At 34.5% G+C, this 19,775-nt stretch overlaps 2 protein-coding genes across 8 annotated transcripts in view; one reads left to right on the top strand and one right to left on the bottom strand.

The window, feature by feature from the left end:
* ODR4 (odr-4 GPCR localization factor homolog) overlaps positions 1-6,943 on the bottom strand; it is a 33,657-nt gene extending 26,714 nt beyond the window's left edge. For 2 of the 5 annotated variants that reach the window (XR_012501853.1, XR_012501854.1), the window contains exons 1-3: positions 6,741-6,942; positions 3,983-4,103; positions 2,078-2,212 (exon numbers count right to left, since the gene is read on the bottom strand). Coding sequence is in view for 2 of the 5 variants with exons in the window: in XM_074351807.1 (XP_074207908.1) it covers positions 2,078-2,212; positions 3,983-4,081 (234 nt within the window). In the remaining 3 variants the exon portion in view is untranslated. Of the gene's footprint in view, positions 1-2,077; positions 2,213-3,982; positions 4,104-6,740 lie in introns of all 5 variants that reach the window. The other 3 variants (XR_012501852.1, XM_074351807.1, XM_074351808.1) reach the window with 3 other exon arrangements.
* A 69-nt stretch (positions 6,944-7,012) lies between these two features.
* The window catches only part of TPR (translocated promoter region, nuclear basket protein), a 52,579-nt gene continuing 39,816 nt past the window's right edge, over positions 7,013-19,775 (top strand). Inside the window, exons 1-14 of one of the 3 annotated variants that reach the window (XM_045509407.2) lie at positions 7,013-7,168; positions 7,538-7,849; positions 9,324-9,428; positions 11,445-11,518; positions 12,069-12,165; positions 13,297-13,400; positions 13,741-13,905; positions 14,381-14,473; positions 14,909-14,989; positions 15,070-15,157; positions 15,905-16,045; positions 16,488-16,579; positions 16,840-17,037; positions 19,204-19,311. In XM_045509407.2, coding sequence (XP_045365363.2) covers positions 7,099-7,168; positions 7,538-7,849; positions 9,324-9,428; positions 11,445-11,518; positions 12,069-12,165; positions 13,297-13,400; positions 13,741-13,905; positions 14,381-14,473; positions 14,909-14,989; positions 15,070-15,157; positions 15,905-16,045; positions 16,488-16,579; positions 16,840-17,037; positions 19,204-19,311 — 1,728 coding nt within the window. In that variant the 5' untranslated portion in view covers positions 7,013-7,098. The remainder of the gene's footprint in view (positions 7,169-7,537; positions 7,850-9,323; positions 9,429-11,444; positions 11,519-12,068; positions 12,166-13,296; positions 13,401-13,740; positions 13,906-14,380; positions 14,474-14,908; positions 14,990-15,069; positions 15,158-15,904; positions 16,046-16,487; positions 16,580-16,839; positions 17,038-19,203; positions 19,312-19,775) is intronic. The other 2 variants (XM_045509401.2, XM_010973261.3) reach the window with 2 other exon arrangements.

Below are 19,775 nucleotides of genomic sequence, written 5' to 3'. Positions count from 1 at the left end.
GTTATCTTTTGTGCACTTACTGTATAAGCAAACTGATGACAAAGTCAAGTCTTCAGAAAATTATATATCATAGTCTAATCCCTAATATATTTGCATTGTTTCTGCTGATGGTTCTCTCTGTTTTCATAAGTTCTATTTACTCTAGTAATACAAGTTTGACATAAAGAATAATGTTTTCGTATTTAGCATGAGGGACCTGTGTATCTTTTCAAAATCATCAACAAATAAAATTAACCATTTCTTTCTAGAGGCAAAAAGGTCATCTACTTTGCTACATAAATTTTATGCTTGTGTGTATATTTGCAAATAGATTAGACATAAATATAGATAAACAGATATAATTTTATAGAAGGCCAAAAGCAAAATTAGAGTAGAAAGTTATTTACATATCAATGGGAATTTAAATTTAAAATAGTTAATATTGCAATAGAAGATAGTATTAAATATTTCTTGGATTATTTTTTAAATAACTATATACTGTCCCTCATCGCAAACACAGATAAACACGTGTGTGTGTTTGAAGACTTAAAGTTAATTGGAGAAGGAAATAATTCTATTTTTACCTTACTCTAACTTTCTTTACTGGATAATATAATCCATTCAATAACTACTTTTAAGTGAATTTACTCATCATTCCCTCCCACCCAGCCCCAAATCTCTATTCCTTGTGTAAAGGCAACACCATCTTCCTAGACACTCAGGAATGAAAATCTCAGTAACCTTTAGCTACTCTCTAACAATCTCTCTTTACTTCCAATCCACTTGGTCACTAAATCATCTTGATATCAGCTCTTTCTCAGAAATGTTTTGGCAGTGAAGTTTCAGCCCACTGCACTGGTTTGTTTATTCATGTATTTGTTTATCCAGTAGTTTGGAGTTCTCATCATAAACCACAGAAATACTATGCTTGGCACTAAGAATACAGCCATAAACAAAACAGATGTGATCCCTGTCCTCACAAAGCTAAGAGTCTTGTTTGGGCTCACGTTATCTCTTTTTGAACTATTACTGTAACTCTTGTTTTCTGCTCTCTCTCCAGTCTCTCTACTCTTTATTTATACTGCACCAAGGCACTGAAATTTCTTTCTCAATTACTGGCAGATCAGTCCTTCTCAAAATAGGCAGCTCTGAAGGTCGACCATAGAACTACCCACCAGCTACCAAATAAACTCCTCACTTCCTAGGGCGGCACTCCAAAACCAGCCATACACTGCCCCGTGCATTCTTATGTCCAAAAGCATTCTTTTATATTCACAGTGCCTCAGTCATACCCAATTGCTTGCTATCCTCCTAATGTACCTTTAACTTTCATGCCTTCAGTTCATGTATCCATACTGTCCTTTGTGCATTCAATGTGCTCCCCGACTTCTACTAGCAAAGTCTTATTCATCTTTCAAGTTCAGAGCCTTCTGTGATGCTGTTAGAATTCAACAACCAGCAGATATCTCATCATTCCCTACTATATATTCCTATAGTACTTTTCTACTTTTACCTCATTTCTCTCACAATTGATTTTGGTAATATTATCTTCCACTTCAGTTAAAATATAAATTTTGAGAACATTAAAAAAAATTAACCATCATTTTTTTTTCCTCAGCAGCTAGATTAAGTGTTTAAAACAATCTGACCAGCAACAATATTATCAATAATTAGTATTATATTAAAGAAAAATTGGAAATAAGCTAAATGACTAATAATAGGAGATGGGTTAAAAAACACAATAGGAAAAAAGTTAACAATGGAAAAGCATAACATAGAAGATCAAAGGCTTTCAAGTCACACTTCCTGTGTTCAAATCCCAGTTTCACTACCGATTATGTAAACTTGAGTGGATTACTTACCTTCAAGTAACAGAACGCTTTAAAAAAAAAAAAAAACTAGATACATATAATCAACAAATAAAAATATAATCATGAGTAAAACAGAATTGAAAATACTTTTTTTGATATACTATGCAAGTTTTGAAAACTTAAGAATGAGTACTCTGAAATTCTAGTATAGTAACTTAAGGATAAAGGGCTTGTATTTTATTAGTCAATAAACACAAACAATCATATAAAGAGAAAAACATGATGACCTGGTTGGCATGTTCTGTGGCCCATTCTTCATCCAAGTTATCCAACTTTGCTTTGGAATGTTTGGGGCTCTCACTTTGTTCCTCTTTGGGTGGTGTTCTAGTGGCGAGAATCACATAATCCTTTTGTGAAGAACACTTAAAAACAAATCAGAAAAGCTTATTAGGGTGATATCTGAGGGAGGAATGCAACGCCCTTAAAAGATGCAAAAACTGAGCAATATTTATAGGAGCTTAAATTGTTAATATCTACATTATAATGGAATCTACAAGGAAACTAATTTTCATAGGTAGTCTTACAACATTTCCTTCACATGTTATTTATCTTTTAATGTACTTAAAAATCAGCTCCTTATTTATTTGGGCATCCTGAATGTGAATTACATAGTGGTCCTTAAAAATGGCTTAACGGATGAATGAATGAACTGCGTTTAAACTCAAAGATACCAAGCTTGATCAATTTTCTAGTTATATTTACCTTCTAAATAATTTGAACAGATTAGATGGCTCAGAAAATATAAAAACTCAGCAAAATAAAGCAACAAATGACCTTGTACATCTTACTTTCACTGAAACAATGACAGTAGGGAATTGCAGAAAAACAAGGGTATGTGGGACACACAACTGAAGTGATATCAGATTTATGTTTCTCAGTTTTAATAGCAATTAAATGGTAATCAAAAGTGGGAAACCTAAAGATAAATTAAGGAAACATTTAACAGCTCAGTCTCGTAGTGAAAATTTCCTATAAAGAAAGAGTAAAACTACAAGTTAGCACGATGTTATCCTTACTTATGATCTGAAATTCGCTTCATCCTGGACCAGAAAATAAAGGAAGAGAAATTACTTCAATAAAAGTTATTTCCAGAAAGTTACATGCAAATGTGCACACAGGAAAAGGTAGGTGTTGATTAAGAAAGCTCTTTCTATTCATAAAAGAAACAAACAAACAAAAAACTGACCCTGGGAGTAGGAAACAGGCAAACTTGAAAGCCTGAGGAGGAGGAGAGAAAAGTGATGAACCCTGGAATCAAGAGAAAGAAGTATGTAGAACACTGGAAGGAATGGAAAGGCAGCATTAAGCTCAATGGAAGTCTCCCCTAAATTGTGGGAGATTTATTTGTAAGAGGGTGGTTTTATTGAGCTCTAGAGAGAGTCTATGTCCCAATAGTTTTATTTGCTACTAGGCCTCAAAATCAAACCCTGGTCCAAAGCACACTCTCTTCTAAATAGTGTTTAGATGGAAGCAGCCAGTTTGTCTGTATGACTCTCCTTTTTTTGTTGCTGTGTACTGCTGACCAGTCTTCTCTGCTGATTAAGACATTCTTCCTTCAATCGTAATAAATCAGAGGTTGCTTTTATTTTTTAAAGGTAACTTCCATTTTGTGTTAATTTTTAAAGCTTAATTCTAAGAGGGAAACAAAGTTTGTCTAATTTCCAAATTTCTCCTAATTCTTTTCCCTTCCTCTCCATTGAAATCTACATTTTAAAAAACTCAATAAATGAGTACTATAATGTATAATAAAACATATAACCTACATTTGCTACCAGTCTGGTCTGGTCTGAGATAAGACAAACTAGTAATGGGAATAACACTGTCAGAAGCTACTTTTGTAAAGAATTGGACAACTGCGAATTAAAGATTAAAAAGGAGTAAAAATCACTTTGGAAAAACAATAAAATATAAATAATCTGGTTAGTAAAATTCTAATTTTGGAGTTTCTATATTGTAAGTTACTTTTACATTGTCAAAAGGGAATGTGTTCTGACTCAGGCAAACCTAGGCTGCATTCTTCTTCATTCTATCCCTCCATTCCCTAACTTGAGTATATTGTTAAATGGCATATTTTAACTTTAAACAAACAAGTAATTTGTTTTATCAATAAGTGCACAGGAAAACATACATACCTGTCCTATTAAAAGGCCAGAGACAAAAGACTTCCCTTGGAGATCGATGTTTGAAAGATACTGGCCAACAGTCTCTTCAACAATGTAGGTTCTTCCCATTATTGAGAACTAATTCAATCTCCTAAGTTACAAGAAAAAATATAATGCAATTTTAGGTAAAAAATATAATTTGCAATGTTTCTCTTATGGGGGTAGTACAGAGAGAGTACAGAGTACCTGATACTACCCTGTACCTTGCAGTGATTGCTTATTCAATAGAGTATTCTTTCTTGCAAACTTCAAATGCAGCTTCAGAATTCTCAAGAGTGTTGCAGGAAATGATTACCAATCAACCAGAGTCGACATGAGAGATAAAACCTATTTCCACAAAGAAAAGAACACTAAACTAGTAGTCAACACACCTGATTTATTTAGATCTGCTACCTCTTAGTTGTATCATCTTTGATAATTTACTGATGAGCCCCTCTGGGCTCATTTCTAAGATAGAAAAGATGATAATTTCTGAGTTGCTCAATGGGAGGTAAAGAGAATCAAATTCGTGTATTCAGTAAGCGTACTATGAAGAACTAGCATGTACTGGCAACTGTGCCAAGTGGAATGGCACAAAGATGAATAATATTTGACATTTGCCCTTGAGTAATTCAAGGTACAACAGGAATTATGGAAGTAGATAAACAGCAATGCAATAATAACAAACATTTATATAGCTTCCACTTTGTGTAAGGCATTGTTTCAGTACTTTACATATGGTAACATTTAATATTCACAAAGAAAAACCTCACGAGGTATGGGATATATACATACAACCTTGTTTTATAGATGAAGAAACTGAAACAAAAAAAGGTAATGTAACTTGCCCAAGTGAGTCTCTCCATTAAACTTTTACTAAGGGTAGCTTCTATTCTGCTTTCTCTCCAGTTTGTGGATGAGAATCAGTATACTTCCTTTACTGACTCATGCTCCTTTGATTTGAGTTTCTGTAGCTTAAAACCAAAGATGTTGAAGAAAAGAGCCAGGCAATAATAAATGATGATCTCAAGGAGTTCACATTAAGTGTGGGATACACGAATGTAAAGAGACGATTCCAAAAAGCTATAAAACAGACAGAGACTAAAGAAACACAGTTGCAGCATTTTGAATAGAGGTAATAGTCATTTAAGTCCTGCAAAAAATTCCACTCTTATTCAGTACAACAACAGCCAGGCAACTCTGGATGTGCTGGGGTGGTTTATCTGACACCAGTAAAGTAAACCACCAGTCACAATGATTTTACATGACTCTAAAACTAAAGCCCAGAGAATTGGTTCTAGTTTTAAATGGCCTAGTAGATGCTCTTTTTTTCAAAGAGCCTGTTCAATTTTGTCTCAAAATGCATTAACTTTCTTCCTAGCTCTTTTCTGACAACGATGCAAGTAAATCAGGTTTGCACAATTTTTTTTTTTTTGGCTAAGTCTAGAACTGCCTGTCTAAATCATTAATGTCTGTATAAAGTTTTGGCTTTCCACTTTTTACACCTAAGGTATGCATTTCTGTATATTAAACTTTCCTTTACTTAATCATGCTGTTCTACTCCTTTTCCTTCTGCCCTAGATAATTCTTAATTCTTACAAGAAATAGCAGTGACAGTTACTCCAAGGTTATGATATGTAACTTCTGATCTTTTTTTCCAAGGGGTCACCTACTAGCCACTTTAATGTGTAAGAAACTGCAATAAGAGGATGAAAATCTTCGGGTTATGAAATCTGGTTGAATGTCGGATATTCTTTTTCTTTAGTGCTCCTTCAAAACTTAAGTGTAGCTAACCATACATTATAGAGGACACTACTAAACATGTAAATCTTATCTTATACAGTTCAAGGTTTTCCTGAAATGCTCTGTATCAGCAGAAGCTTTGCAATTTGTTCAAACACTGACTTGAGACAACTCAACTTTCCTGGACTCTGGCTTCCTAGTCTACAAAATAAAGAATTTGGATCAAAATAGGTCTTAAAACCTATCTAATTTCGGATTCTGTGAGTCCAAGTACAGAACATCTGCATTTTCTAAATGGTAAATCAATAAGGATAATACTGTACCGCACATACCAGCAACCTTAGATTAAGTGCTCATATAAAATATTTTAGGGGGAAAAATATCAACCTTAAGCCCCTTACTGATATTCTCAAAGGTCTGCTACTTTGGGAACTGCAGGGACGACGAAATTAGGAATCCTTTATTTTTCAATAAAGGATTTTAAAAATTATTTTCAAAGAGTAATCAAACGTGAAACAACCTATGGTTTCAGCTTAGAAGTCACAGAATTAGGACCTAGAAACAAGTAGTTCTGTTATTGCGGCAGGGTGAATAGTGGTTTCTAAGAATGTATTTAGAAACTTCTGTTACACCAGTTTTTCAATTTTAACGATACACACGCAAGCCAACATTTTCTACAACGTTATCTTAAAATATAAAAATAAAAGCAATACTCAAGCTCCTCTTGGTTTCTTAAAGTTCTCTTCCTCGAAAATGAATCCAGTTCCTTAAATTTCTGTTGAATCACTGTTACCCACCCCTGCCACCACAAAAAAAAAGCACCTAAATGAGTGTCATAACTGGACTTAAGATGTACAGGAGTGTCCGTCCATATGTTTCCTACACCGTCCCTTTCTTTCCTCCTTGAAAAGGAAGCTCTCTGTGCCCGAGTGCACACAACTCACACACACCACAACTCACACACACACACACACACACACACCCCTCCGCCCTCAGGCTGACTCACCTGTTCTCACCTGTTCTCAGAACGTGCACGCGTGGCAGACAAATCTGTCGAACCGCCCGTCCGCCTGAGGAGGAGGTTCAGGGTGCAAGTACCAGCCTCCGGGACCAGACTCCAGACAGGTCTCAACTCCACAGCCAATGAATTCATCAGAAAGCGACGGACTTCCCACACCTCACTTCCCACTCCAAACCCGGGGGTCTCTGGAAGCAGGTGGCGCAGATTGATGACGCGCGCGGGCTCCCTCCTTTCACCTCAGCGCCTCAGCCAAAGCGGCTGCGGTCGCCACCCCGCCCCCTTCCGGGCGCCATTGAGAGCGTGGCGGTAGCCCGGCGCCTGCCGTCCGGCCCTGCCGGGACCGATGCCCTCTAGTGGCTCAGTGTCTAGAAGCCGCCAAAGAGGACGACCCATGGCGTCCCGGAGCTTTGACGGTAAGGTCGCCCAGCTCTTCAGGGAGGAGCGTAGGTTGACGAGTACTATGTGGCGCCACCTCGCGGGCAGTGGTAGCGCAGCCCGATAGGAGAGCCGGGGGGCGGGGAGAAAGGAGGAAGCGGAATGGGTGGTGCGGAATGGGGCTTCGCGAAAAGAGATTGAAAAAAAAAAAAAAAGTTTCCCAGAGGCCTGCGCGGCTAGAAGCGGGTGGAAAAGAGGGCCGGAAAGCGGTGTGCACGGCCGGGTCAGAGACCGCCTCTGAACTCAGCTTCCCAGGGTGCACAGCTTCCGGCGGCTGCGCGCGCACTTCGACCGCGGGCGCTGCGGCGCTTCTGGGGCTGCCGCTAACGCAGGACTCGATTTCCCAGGGTCCCGCCGCGGGAGTCTCCGGCGAGCGGGCGCGCGCGAGACCCCGAGTGAGGTGGCAGAGGCGGCCGCCCAGGCTTCTGGGTCGTCTTCTTGGTCTTCGCTTTTCTTCTCCGTGTCTGCTCCGTCGGCCGCTGCCCCCGCGGTCCCCGGGCCGATCGACATGGCGGCTGTGTTGCAGCAAGTCCTGGAGCGCACGGAACTGAACAAGCTGCCTAAGACCGTCCAGAACAAACTTGAAAAGTTCCTCGCTGACCAGCAGTCCGAGATCGATGGCCTGAAGGGGCGGCACGAGAAATTTAAGGTGGAGAGCGGTAAGTGCGGCGCTCTTCCCGCCCTGGTCCCAGGGGGCCGGCCCCGGTGGCTGTGGCTGGTCTCCTCCCCGTGCAGCCTCGCACCGCCTGCGGCTTCACTGTAGCATCGCTCCCCTGGTTGCATGGGCGCCGTAGGCCTTCTCTTAACCGCTCCTCTCACACAGTTTGATACGACGGGGCCTCTTTGTTCGTTTATAAAGTCTGAATCCATATTGAGTTCCATTTTCTTTGTTATTAGGGTGGTCTCACTTAGGGGCACCTAACGTTGCCCGGCAAACAGGAATTGCGAAGATTTGAGTCTGTTTACCCCGGGCTAGGAGTCTGCGACTCTTGACTTTTGTAAGTCTAGGGTACAACGTCTGTATATTGCACGTAAAACGACAGTAATTTCTGCTCTGTTTCTTAGTAGTCAGCATTCAGAGGCCTTGGTCTAATTGATAACTTCCTGCACTTGTTCTGAATGTGTGTCGTTCAGATAATGAACTAGATGTTCACAAAAATGAGTAGGTCCATAAGACCGCGCTGGAAGCACAGTGAACGTGCAGTAAATGTTTACTGTATCAGACTTCTCTCTTAAAGTTGGAATTTGTTAGAAAATATCTTAAGATCTGTTTACAAATACCGGTAATAGACCCTCAAATAAGAAAGTTTTTGACAATAGTGACTTGAACGTCCTTGAACAAAGATTAAGAGCATAGTAATTACCGTTAGTAAAATACAGTTTTTGTTGTGTGTCTTGGTTTACCTGTTGTTTGGAGGGATTGGCACTGGTTTTTGCTAAGTTGATTGAAATCTGAAAAAATTTTCACTTCAAAAAAATAAAGGTAATGATCAAGCAGAATTGACGTTGAAAATTAATTCTCAAATTCCAATTCTGAATATAGCACATTGCAGCCTATTCATTAATGTACACAATAAATATTGAGTGTCTTCTAAGTGCCCATACTTTGCTGAACAGTACACTATCAGTCGCTTCTCTTAGAAAGTTAACACATTTACTTTTAGATAGGTTTAGTAATTTTATAGTTTCAGATATTATTTTAGCTAGTTTAACACAAGCCTTTTTAAAGCAAAGCAGTTTTTAACCTAAATAATTTTTCTCCATTTAATAAATATGTATTTTTAGTTTGCTTTATGCTAAGAAATGTACTGATACATGGAGAAAATACTAAGAGAAGTAAGACATGTTGCCTGCCTTGAAGAAGTTGATAATCTTGTTGATTAGACGGATAAATAGTTTGTTAAAACCCCTTCAGACCTGTTTTTTTTTTTTTGTCATATACATCTAAGACAGTTGGAAATATTAAAGTCCTTTTCAGTGCTCGATCTGTTTATCTTTACTTAAATACTCTTATTTGGAGTGCAGTTCCAATACTATGTTTTAAATTTTAAAATCAAGGTTATTAAAAATAAGTAGCAATATTGACAGTGTGTGTACATGTTTGACTTTGTTTATCTCTCTGACTGTTTGCAGAACAGCAGTACTTTGAGATAGAGAAGAGGCTGTCCCACAGCCAGGAGAGACTTGTGAATGAAACCCGAGAGTGCCAAAGCTTGCGACTTGAGCTAGAGAAGCTCAGTAAGTATTTAATTATATCTTTCTAGTATTCTTGGAAGATTGAGGTCTTCAGATGTTCTTTTGCATGCTTTGGAAACATTTACTTACTGTATATGAAAATACTGATCGTCCTTGTTTTTGTTTATGGTAATATTTTGATTTTTCACTCAGTGGTAAAGACTTTCTAAGAATACAGAGCTTACTGGTCGGGAGGCATGGGTTCTAATTCCGACTGCTTACAAGTTTTTTTTGACATATGTTAATCATAACTGATTACTTCTATAAAATGGCTAGAACCACATGTCCATCTACTTAACAACTGTACAGATCACATGAGGTATGTTTGGAAGCATTTTGGAAAGGCTAAAGTATCATGGAACTGAAAAAAATAATTAAAGAGCATGACTATTTTTATGTTGAAAAATTAAAGCCTATTAGTTCCATAATTGTAGTCATATTTTTAACTGTTACACTTTTTATAAATATTTATGCATCTCAGGATGTAATTTCTTCTTTAAGGCCTAATTTCTGCGAAAGATGAGCAGCTAATTTTTTTCTTAACTAGTTTTCTTATATCATTAAGTCCTAGAAAAGTACACAGGATCTTAAAGATCCTGACATTTCTTGGGAAGATGATGTGTTTTACGTGTTTTGTTTACGACGGAAGAAATAAATGTTAGGAAGATCTTTATAGAGTAGGTGCATAGTATCTGTTACTAGGTGTAGCTGGATTTTAATTTGATTGAAAACGCAGAAAGCTAATAATCAAGTGAATGATTGAAACTTTAAATCTTTTTTAACTGCATCTATACCCATTAGCTATTTGAGTCAAAATTCTTTTCAGCTAATTTTGGCACGTCTCATTTTTAAGACATGTGGTATACCCACAATAGTGTGTATACATGTGTAATGAAGGTATTATTAAGTAGCTAATTCTAGTTCATCATCTGTACATAGTTTTATTTTGGTATAATAAAAAGGTCTGTGGAGCAGTGGTGCTAAAAAAATTTCAGGAAAATGACTGTGATCACAGCTTCTTTTATGAGATCTGGAAAAGGGAGAGTGAGAAGATCGGGAAAAACCTAGACAGACATCTAGTATGCCTTCCTGGGATGTACAGCTGTGTTTATTTTTTTTTAGTTTGTTCTGTATCTGTGAGTTTGGAAAGCAGTAAATAGTATTAAAACAAAATAGAAAATTTAGACTAAGTTAGCAGGTATTTTTAATAAGCCAGTTTAACTTGTTTGAAAGTAATAATAATGTATGTGCTCATTAAATTGTTAGCATATAATATAGATGTGCTTTATTTTTATTTTTTAATTTGGGGGGAGGTAATTAGATTTATTTATTTATTTTTAGAAGAGATACTGGGACTTGAACCTAGGACCTCGTGCATGCTAAACATGCACTCTACCACTTAAGCTATACCCTTCCTCCTATATGTGTTTTAGTAGACGAAAGTTTCAGAAACTATACTCTTCCTAATTACCAGCATGTGTTTAGAAGAGAAGCTGAACCGGGAGATAGCGCATTATGAGCGGAGATTGTGAGACTGAAAATTTAGAATCAAGTATAGCTCTCTTTATGATGATAAACCAGCAGAATTACAATTCTCCGTTACTGTGACTTACTCTGTATACATTTTATATAGTTTAAATGTTATTATTTACTCTCCTGATTTTCTCCTCTTTTACTCAGTTTTTTTATCTGTAAACATAATTCACATTTTGATTGACTTAGAAAATGTCATTGAAAAATAAGGAAGTTGATAATGGCATATGCTGTTTCCTATAAATATTGGCTAGAATGATCACAAATATGATTTTGGAGACAGGATAGTATATTTAAAAATTTGTACTAGAAATACAGTAAGTTTGGGATATACTCATGAATTTGGAATGCAGTGTTGTCCAACTCAGCCTTTCTGAAACTCAGCTTCTTTATTTCAAAATGTATATATGGATGGCAGTTGAATAAAAACTATTATTGCAAGTTTTAAGTTTCTGTGTGTATGTTCATAAAATTCCTTTTATCCAGACAGTCAGCTGAAGGCACTAACTGAGAAAAATAAAGAACTTGAAGTTGCTCAGGATCGCAATATTGCCATTCAGGTAAAAGTTATTCCTGTGAATAAAGCTAATTATGAACATGCTAATTGTGAAGTTTTTTATTACGATTGTGCTTATCGCTTATTTAGTCAATGGGAAGGTGAAACATGTTCAGTTAGGAGAAGCTACTAACAAATGTTAGTAGATATAAATTTCTTTAATAGGATCTTTATGTGTTTCATTGATTGATTGGGTATTCCTTTTACTCCTTAGAGTATGTATTTGTATTTGATATTTAAAAAAACACTTGCTTTTAGCACTGTAGCTATTATAAGTTGTGATTTTAAAAAAAAAAAACTGCATTGTGAGTAAAATGCCATAGAACTTTAAGTAGACATTCATAACATCCACCCCTTACTCACTTTCCATATTCTATATTTATTTATTCTATATTTATATTATTTGTTTTATATATTTAATTATTCTATATTCTATATTGATCTACTTATTCTTTATTTATTTATTTACTTATATTGATATATAGCTTCTATATTGATTAGTCAACTTAATTTTTCTTATTTAAATGTATTACGCTTACTCCTTTATATGACAGAGCCAGTTTACGAGGGCAAAGGAAGAATTAGAAGCTGAGAAAAGAGACTTAATTAGAACCAATGAGAGACTGTCTCAAGAACTTGAATATTTAACAGGTATGAAGAACTGCCTTAGCCTCTAACTTCACTCTTTTCTTTCTCTTCTAGTAGTGCTAAGATTTAATCCCCAGTGCATTGCTATCAACTGGTGTTCCTTTGTCATAGCTCAGAATACAGTTCGAGTAATATTTTGTTTCTCCTATTCGTTTATCTTTAGATCATCAGCAAAGATTTTAAAATGTGTCTAGACAAGTACACAAATGAAAAACAACTCAGAAGGAATTTGAACTAAGGTTTACATGCAGAGATACTTCATTACAATGTTATTTGTAATATCAAATTGAAAACAGTTTAAATGTTCAGCTGTAGAAGCTGAACTCCTTTGCTTTATACAGATACCTTGCTGGTATAAGCTGTCCACAAGCATTCAATATAAGGACCTAAAAGGAGAACACATATTTAAAAGAATAGGCTGAAGGAGTAAGAAACAAGAATATAAGATATTTAAACATAGGATATTGTGTGTAATACAGCTGATGCGTTAAAGTGAATGTGACTCTTAAGCAGTTTAATGGTACCAGGTTCGCTGGTTCCTTTTTATAAGATTTTTGTGAATTTTTATTTCTACTGAAGGAAGAGTTTTCAAGTATTTGTTACTATGCAGTAATATTCAGTTGGGTAACTATGCTTTTCTAGTCTCAGAAAAAAGTTACTTCAAAGTATTTGTTAATGGTGTTGATCAACTAGGGGGTAGGTAGAATTAAGTTTTTTCATAAAAACTTTGATGTAAGAATATAAAAAAATTGAGCGTGTGTATCATGGTTGTTTTGAGTATAAAGTTTTGATATGTATTACTGCTTTTTAACTTAACAAATGGCTAATTTGTGAAATTATAATAGACCTTTGGGTAATGTCAGGAAAATTAATGTTAATGTTGTGTATTTAGCTTTAGATACTGCATTTAAAAGAAGATAACCAAATATGTATTTTAGTTGAATGCAAGGAATTGGCTTCTTTATCATCTACTTATTAAAATTAAATTTATTACTAACTGTGGCAGAATCAAGTTAAAATGGAGTTGAAGGCTACTTACTTTGTATTAAATGTTTATAGTCCTAGAGATGCCTTTTTGATGTTTGGTTCCTCTGACCATTAATAGTCATTATTTTCCAATTCTGACATTTCTAGAGGATGTTAAACGTCTAAATGAAAAACTTAAAGAAAGCAATGCAACAAAGGGTGAGCTTCAGTTAAAACTGGATGAACTTCAAGCTTCTGATGTTTCTGTTAAGGTGAGAAACAATTTCTAATGCACAAAGTACAATTTTTGCTTCAACTCACCTAAATTAAATTTTAAATATAGGCAAGTTATCTATAAAGCAATTAAAAGCTGCATTTTTTTAACATCAAGGAATTAAGTATTAAGACAATTTTAATTGAACTATTTTGCTTATGTAGTATTTGTTTCATATAATTCTTATCTCATTCTGTTTTCTGTTAAGAATCTATGCAAATACTTATTTCTGATGTAAAATAAAATTCTCCTTATAACCCTTAGCTACACACAAAATCTTTTGAATAGCAATATATATCCTTAACTATATGCTACATTTATTTCTTGGATTTCTTTAGTATCGAGAAAAACGCTTGGAACAAGAAAAGGAATTGTTACATAATCAGAATACATGGCTGAATACTGAGTTGAAAACCAAAACTGATGAACTTCTGGCTCTTGGCAGAGAAAAAGGAAATGAAATTCTGGAGCTTAAATGCAATCTTGAAAACAAAAAAGAGGAGGTAAGTTAGTAAAATTGTGTCTTCCTGTTGGTTGCAACTTATATTTGTGTGCCAACTTACAAAAATTCAGTCAGTGGAGTACCAGATTAAGTGTATTTTAAGATTAGGGGTCACATATGGAGGACCTTAACTCAAAACATTTGGCCAAGGAAATTAACCAATTGTGTTTAAATAAAGAACTTAAGAAACTTTTTGGCGAATTTTTATACTATATAATATCTTATGGTGTATCTTTTGTAAGATGCATGTTTAAGAAGTGATGGTAAGTTTTTGTGAGCTAAATCCAAACCCATTATTCTATGAGCTGTTAGTTTTTGTTTTCTTAAACATTCATATTTTATGTAAAATGCTTTTTTGGGTGTGGAGGATTATTTAGCTTTTATTTGGCAGCTAAACTTTATATCAGATTAATTTCAGTTAATTTCAGTTAATTTAACATTCTCTCACCCACCCAACTCTACTTTTTTGTTTCTAGGTTTCTAGAATGGAAGAACAGATGAATGGCTTAAAAACATCAAATGAGAATCTTCAAAAGCATGTAGAAGATTTGTTGACCAAACTGAAAGAGGTGTAGTTCACCAGTTTAAAATGTCTCTTTTACAAAAATATTATAACACTTACAAAACTTAATTTGTAAAATGATTTTATGTTTTAAACTGCCCCTCGCACCATAAAATGGCCAGGACATTTTTATATGATGTAGCTAGGCTCAAATCGCTAGAATCAGAAATGGTAATTATATGCTTACATCCAAAGTACTGTCTAAAAAATGAGTATGGTTAATTTTAATGACATTTAAGTGTTCTATTTCAAGATAAAAATATCATTAATATTTTATCCTTAAGGTAATTCATTTCTATTGTGACAACTGATTTTAATTTTAGTGTTTTAATCTTTATCTCTGTACAAAACTGCATTTTTTATCGTGGCATTTGGTAAGCATTCTAAATTCTTAAAATGAGACTGTTGTAATTGTTCTTTTGGGTTTTTTTGTTTTTTGCAGGCCAAGGAACAGCAGGCCAGTATGGAAGAGAAATTCCACAATGAATTAAATGCTCACATAAAACTCTCTAACCTATACAAGGTAAATACTCAACCATACATTTTACTGTCCTGATGTTGTATTATTGGATGTTGGGTAACTTTTTTAGGATTAAATTTTAGAGTGCTGCTGATGACTCAGAGGCAAAGAGCAATGAACTGACCCGAGCAGTGGATGAATTACACAAACTTCTGAAGGAAGCTGGAGAAGGTAAGACTTTTTAATTATGGGAGGATTATTTTCTTTTTAGATAGAAGGTACTTCTTTCTTTAACCTTGTGTAGATTTTTTAATTTAGAGATCAGATTAACTTTATAAGGGACAAAATTTGATATAGAAGAAAGATCCTTAGATCAAGAATTTTAAAATTATAGTTTCAGCAAATAGTATATTTGAAACTATAGATAGCTAATGTTTTTCTTTTTCTTTCATTTAATAACTTTATGTATATTCTGATTTCTAATAGGAAGTTTTTCTTCCATTTTTGAAACATTTACTATGATAAATACATAGGAGTTTATAGTTTGGGTACTCTGAATGAATAAGCCTTACTTTTTAAGTTATAAACAGTGTATTTTGAAGTCTTTGGTATTCTTACATTCTTGCTTTTTTAATGTAAGTTATTTATATGTGATCTTTTCTAGTCATTTCCTGTGTTCTAGACTAAAGGTCAGATTAAAACCAAAGAGATACTTGGAGCCCCTTTTTTTACAGTTTGAGTTCTCTATTTTTTCCATATATAAGAGGCATCAAAAGGAGAAATAGATTCACCAGGCCAGGACACTTAGGAATTATAAGTAGAGCGCAAGCTTCCAGTGGGTAGTAACTATCAACCACAGCCTGTCTAGAATTTAATATTGTCTGCTGAAGGGGAAAACAATGACTATTCTGTTACATTTTATAAGCGCAAAGATTTTAATTATGCATTTGGATATTCTGTCTTTAAAAATGTTTTTAGCCAACAAAGCAATACAAGATCATCTTCTAAAGGTAGAGGAATCTAAAGATCAAATGGAAAAGGAACTGGTTGAGAAAATAGGGAAATTGGAGAAGGAATTAGAGAATGCAAATGACCTGCTTTCTGCCACCAAACGTAAAGGTATGGATCAATAGATGCATGTTAATGACTTGAAATACTAGAACTTCCCTACGTATTTCTCACTTACCTTCACTAATAGTATTTCTCCCTCATGTTGGGATGTAAGAAATTCATTAAGTTGCAGCATTCGAATTTCTTAATTCGGTGTTACTCTATCTGTATCTTTGTACAGATACAGTACAAATCTTATAGTACTTATATCAGATATAAGTACCATTTTATCACATGTAATTGTGTCAATTTTTAGAGTAGTTTTAACTAAAATTACTGCATGATTTTTAGAATCAAGTTGTTACATGAACATTTGGTATCATATGTTAAGCTCTTCATGGGAATTTTATGCTTAATGTACAGTGGGTGTTACTTTTTACTTGTAAAAAATATTAGTGGCTTTAATTTGAAATTTTACAGAAATATACTAGATTTCTATGTGTTGGCACAGGGGCCATATTGTCTGAGGAAGAGCTTGCAGCCATGTCTCCTACTGCAGCAGCTGTGGCTAAGATAGTGAAACCTGGCATGAAGTTAACTGAGGTAAGAATGGTTTTAAATCCTGTTATTTTCCCTCAGCAGAAGTGTTCAGATCTTTCTGAAACTTAATCTCCAGAAAAATTATTCTTAAAATTATCTGATGATCAGTGGATCATTCTATGAAAGGCTTTCTTCGTTCCTAGTTCTGTGTAACAGTTAGTAAACATTTCCATCTTGTGTAATTGTTAATGAGTGTTCATAATGAAGCTAAATAGACTATATATTTCTGTTACGCTTGATTTAAAATGACCCTTTTCTTTCAGCTGTACAATGCTTATGTGGAAACTCAGGATCAGTTGCTCTTGGAGAAACTAGAAAACAAAAGAATCAATAAGTATCTAGATGAAATAGTGAAAGAAGTTGAAGCCAAAGCACCAATTTTGAAACGCCAGCGTGAGGAGTATGAACGTGCACAGAAAGCTGTGGCAAGTTTATCTGTTAAGCTTGAACAAGCTATGAAGGTTGGTTCCATTTCTAAATCTTAACTGTAGAAAAAATACATAAGAGAAATGATTTACTAGATAGTTCTTTCTTAGAATTGAAATATTTGAGTCAAAAAGACTAACTGCTTTTTCAGTAAGAGGGTAGTTAAACATTTTAAAACTTGTCATCTTGTTATTACATTATTAATATCTATGATTGCAAAATACTTTACCTTTATTTAGCTAAAATTATGAAAGCCTTTTACATTCTTTAAGACATTTGGAATACTTTCTAATAGGGTTCTCTAGTGGATGATAAATAGCTGAATCTCCTTGGGCTACTCTTCAAATTAAAATAACAGTCTCTCCTTGTAACAGAACTCTTCTAAATTTAGCATAGTCATTCTTTCTCAGGCAGTTCTGATACTCTGTCTAGAAATGATAATATTGTTTGACTGTTGAAAAGAATTCCTTTTTTAGATAACATTTCATGGTTTGCCAAGTTTTTATATACTATATTTTATTACTTTTCCTTTGCATATTAGAAATACCAAGGAAGTTGTAAGTATTCTTTACCTCTTCAGATTCCTTTTTAATAATGATTTTTAAAGAGTATTTATATGTTGATAATGTTTTTAGGATACAATTACTAATATTACTGAGAAATCTTCAAGATCTATTAAACAAGTTTTTATTGAGGAAATGAGTTACATCAATTTATATCTGTTCTAAACTAATTTCTTTTGCTTTCTTTTTTTCCCTTTTTTTAGAGAGTAGTATAAATAAATTTTATACTTAATTCAAACAAACTTTTGTTTCTGTTGCTATTATAAATTAGATGTCAGTTTACATCAGGATGTAATACATCTAATGGTTTCTCCTGAATCATGTGAAGTCTAGCAGTCTTGCCTTGACAGAAAATTGGGTTTTAGACACACTCCTACCCCTCTGGTGTGGTTTGAAAAGAGAGCCCTTGGGTCCAATTAGATCTTGAGTTTCTCACTGTTAAAGAGTGAACATTTTACCTGGAACTTATTGTCTGAAGGGGATAGTTAAGGTAGAGGGGCTTAAGAATCAAATAATGGTAGCTGTTCGTTGTGGGAAAAACCTATTTGTTAATTCTTCATTAATATACAGGTACAGTGATAAAAACTCTTCACATACTTTTTTCATAACTGCCAAAGAATTTAATGATAATTTCTGTACCTTTTTTAATAGCTGAATCTTGTGTCCATAACATGGATTATGTCCAGTCTACAGTCTGTGAGACTAATTTATTACATTCTCAGAGTTTTATAACCAAATTACTTCCTTGGAATCTTAATTGATCCCAGTTTGAACTCAGTAGATTTGTGTCATTGCCATCATTCGTGAATACTTACCTGCTTCATTTTGTCACGTACTTGTTCCCATGAAATTGGTTTATGCATATATCCTGAGGGCATTATGCTCAGAAGTACTTGAAACACCAGGATAAATATGAGCCATCTTTCACTCAAATAGTATTTAAAACATTGTTATGTCAAAACAATACATCAAGAAGCAAAATTTGTATGAATTGGAGATAAAACATAACTTTCAAACATATTTTGTGTTTATATCAAGATCCTTAAACTGTGCCCTAAACCCCTAATGTTATTGTGATGCAAAACTTTGTAAAGCTCTGCAGTATGCTGTAATTTCTTTTCTTTTTAACAGCCTTGTGACATTGGCTGCTGCTTCTTTAGAATTAACACCTGATGCATTTTTTATAAAACCAAGTCTTTCATACATTATACCTGACATTTTTTACTTTGGACATTTATTTCTAGATAATCAGTGTAATAATGATCATCATTGTAATACAGTCCTTTGTTTTCGTCTTAGTAACAAAGCATTTTGAGAATTTTTGCTGACATCATTTGATAATACACTGAGTTTGGTGGGGCTGTAGTAATTCACCGTTAATTTGAAGAGAAGTGGCAGATTCCCCATTGTTGTCATACAATGATGAGCATTATAATGATAAGCAATACTTGAGATATTAAGAAATATATGTGTATGTATTTTTAAAGAATTTCTCTTTAAAGGCTACTATATTATGTAGAATATTTTTCATTTTTTACTATGGCATTTAAGCACTGTATTTTTGTTACTTGTATCATTGCTATTTGTATAGCTCTTAGAAGGAAATACAGAATTTTCACTTGAATTTACATTTTAAAGGAGATACAGCGATTGCAGGAGGACACAGATAAAGCCAACAAACATTCCTCTGTGCTTGAAAGAGACAATCAAAGAATGGAAATACAAATAAAAGATCTTTCACAACAGGTTAGAATTTTTTGTGTTTTTTTTCCTTAATTTTATTTTTCCCCAAACTGACTGCCTAAATAATGTTTGAATCTGTTTGCAGGTATCTAAGATAGAACTAGCACATAGGAAATTCTCATTGACTAAGAAAACTACTGTAGCAGAATTGCAGCCTAGTCATTGTTTTTTCATAGATCCTCCCTTTTTTCTTTTAAGTGTTTGATAAATTTTCGATTTGTAGGTACTGATTATAATAAATGAAATAATTCAAAGGTAAATAAAAATTTTCTCCCTCCTGCCCAAGTCCCAGAGTGTAACCAGTGTTAACAGACTGGTGTGTATTCTTTCACGTCTTAACTGTGCAGACACACATGTGCATTTATAAGCATATGTAAGCATTCTTTAGTTCTTCTGAATTAAAATTATGCATTTTACATATGCATTACTCTACCACTTTTTTTAAACTTTTTTTTATTGAGTTATAG

Source organism: Camelus bactrianus, chromosome 23 (assembly GCF_048773025.1).
Source record: "Camelus bactrianus isolate YW-2024 breed Bactrian camel chromosome 23, ASM4877302v1, whole genome shotgun sequence".
In the NCBI taxonomy this organism is placed as follows: Eukaryota; Metazoa; Chordata; class Mammalia; order Artiodactyla; family Camelidae; genus Camelus; species Camelus bactrianus.
The sequence above is the reverse complement of the archived record's forward strand: the minus strand, read 5'-3'. Positions and strand labels throughout refer to the sequence as shown.